The following is a 2,500-nucleotide window of genomic DNA, read 5'->3' as shown; positions in this document are numbered from 1 at the left end:
GGACAGAAAGGAAGGGAAGAGGAAGAGGAGGGAAGGAGGAGGAAGGGAAACTTGTTCTTGGGAAAATACTGAAAGACTTATCTCTCACTCACTCACTCACTCTCACTCTCACTCTCACTCTCACTCTCACATATTCTACCTCAATACGTGTAAACCAGTCATTACCTCTCACTCTCCCTCTCACTCTCTCTCACTCTCCTTCTCTCTTTCCCTCTTCCTTTTCTCGCTCCCTCTCTCTCTCTCTCTCCCTCTCCTTCGCAATCCCCCTCTCCCTCACCCACTCCATCCCACTCTCCCTCTCTCACACACTCACTCTCCCTCTCCCACTCCACACCACTCTTCCTCTCACTCTCACTCTCCCTCACCCACTCCCTCCTCCTTTTCCACTCCCTACCCCTCTCCCACCCAAACCAACTCCCTCACCCCCTCCCCTTACCCCACCACCATTCTCCCCCATCCCCCCAATTCCTCTCCCTCTCTCTCTCCCTCTCCATCTCCCACTACCTCACCCACTCCCTCCTCCTTTACCACTCCTTCTCCGTCTCCTACTCCACCCCACTCTCCCTCACCCACTTTCCCCCTACTCTCCCTCTCCCTCTCCTCTCCCTCTCACTCTCACTTACTAGAAAGGATCATCTGGCCCTTTTCGTCGGTCCAGTAGTTGATGGAGCGCGGGAAGGCCTCCGTGTGGCACTCCAGGGTCACGTCCATGCCCCGAGCCACGCCCACCAGCTGGTTAGGGATCCACAGGACGGGCTGGACTGTGGTGGTGGTGGTGGTGGTGGTGGTGGCGGTGGTGGTGGTGGTGGTGGTGAGAAGGGGAGGAAAAAAAAAAAAGAGTTATTTGAGGTTTTTTGGGGTGGTGTTGTGGAGAGAGAGAGAGAGAGAGAGAGAGTAGATACAATAAATTTACTTGAATCACAATATCGAAACCAAATAAAAAAAAATAAATAAATAAATAAAACGAACGAAAAGAAAACGAAACGAAAAGAAAAAAAAACATAAACAAGCAAATATGATGAACGAAAATTTATGGATATTGACTAAAAAAAAAACAAGAAAAGAAAAAGAAAATAAAGAAAAAAAAAAAAAACAAGAGGCAGAAGTTTGTATTAGAAATAATGGCGGCCAATTTATCTGCATTATCGAGAGAGAGAGAGAGAGAGAGAGAGAGAGAGAGAGAGAGAGAGAGAGAGAGAGAGAGAGATAATAAAACAAAGAAAAATATGGAAAAAAACGTGAGAGAAAAAAAATATATAATAAAACAAGGAAAAATATGAAAAAAAAAAGAGAGAGAGAGAGAGAGAGAGAGAGAGAGAGAGAGAGAGAGACCTAATGACTTCAACACAACACTTGCGCAAATTAAAACCACCTTAAGGCTTCACCAATTAAAGACAGGTAACTCTTGCTTTTAATCACTTTATCCCAAACCAAGACACAGGTAAGGCCGATTCTCCCCTGCCATGCACAGCCCCTCCCCTTCCCCCACGCCCCCCACACCCCCCGACGGCCCCTCCCACCTCGCCTCTAGCACTTTCTTCCCCCTCCACCACCCCGCGCCGGTAAATCATTAATGAAATACCTCCAGATTCTCTTTACGTAAATTGTGTTCTTAACGTCTCTCTCTCTCTCTCTCTCTCTCTCTCTCTCTCTCTCTCTCTCTCTCTCTCTCTCTCTCTCTCTCTCTCTCTCTCTCTCTCTGTGTGTGTGTGTGTGTGTGTTTATCTATCTCCTTACTTATCTCTCTCTCTCTCTCTCTCTCTCTCTCTCTCTCTCTCTCTCTCTCTCTCTCTCTCTCTCTCTCTCTCTCTCTCTCTCTCTCTCTCTCTCTCTCAAGTTACCTTTCCTCTCCCCAGGTTGTGATAAAGTCTCATTAAGAGTTAAGGAGTTAGAGAGAGAGAAAGAGAGAGAGAGAGAGAGAGAGAGAGAGAGAGAGAGAGAGAGAGAGAGAGAGAGAGTTTACTTCTTTATCTTCAACCTTTGTCCTCTATTGTCCTATTTTTACCCCCCTTCTACATCTTCTTTCGCTCCTCCTCCTCCTCCTCCTCCTCCTCCTCCTCCTCCTCCTCCTCCTCCTCCTCCTCCTCCTCTCACTCACATTAATGGCGGAACACAGTGTCTGCTATAAATATTCACACATTAATTGCTTCTTTTCTCACTCCCTTTCTGTATTTAATGTGCTGTCCTTGGAAGCTTTTACTGTAATGTGTGTGTGTGTGTGTGTGTGTGTGTGTGTGTGTGTGTGTGTGTGTGTGTGTGTGTGTGTGTGTGTGTGTGATAATGAAAGTAATCGTGTTTTGTGTGTTTTTTTCCTGTCTCTCTCTCTCTCTCTCTCTCTCTCTCTCTCTCTCTCTCTCTCTCTCTCTCTCTCTCTCTCTCTCTCTCTCATCAGTTTCTTCTTTCTTTTTCTTTTTTCATTCATTTTTTTGGTTTTCTTTTTGTTCTTTCTTGATATTTTTCTTTCCTTCTTTTATTTTCTTTTATGTCGTCTTTCTTCTTC

General features: G+C 45.7%; 1 protein-coding gene across 1 annotated transcript in view; it reads right to left on the bottom strand.

The window, feature by feature from the left end:
* Positions 1-2,500, bottom strand: part of LOC123502693 (lachesin-like) — a 103,191-nt gene that overhangs the window by 5,307 nt on the left and 95,384 nt on the right. Inside the window, 1 exon segment of the mRNA XM_045251882.1 lies at positions 624-761. Coding sequence (XP_045107817.1) covers positions 624-761 — 138 coding nt within the window.

This window comes from Portunus trituberculatus, chromosome 12 (genome assembly GCF_017591435.1).
Source record: "Portunus trituberculatus isolate SZX2019 chromosome 12, ASM1759143v1, whole genome shotgun sequence".
NCBI classification, from domain to species: Eukaryota; Metazoa; Arthropoda; class Malacostraca; order Decapoda; family Portunidae; genus Portunus; species Portunus trituberculatus.
Note: the sequence above shows the minus strand (reverse complement) of the source record. Positions and strands in the feature narration are given on the sequence as shown.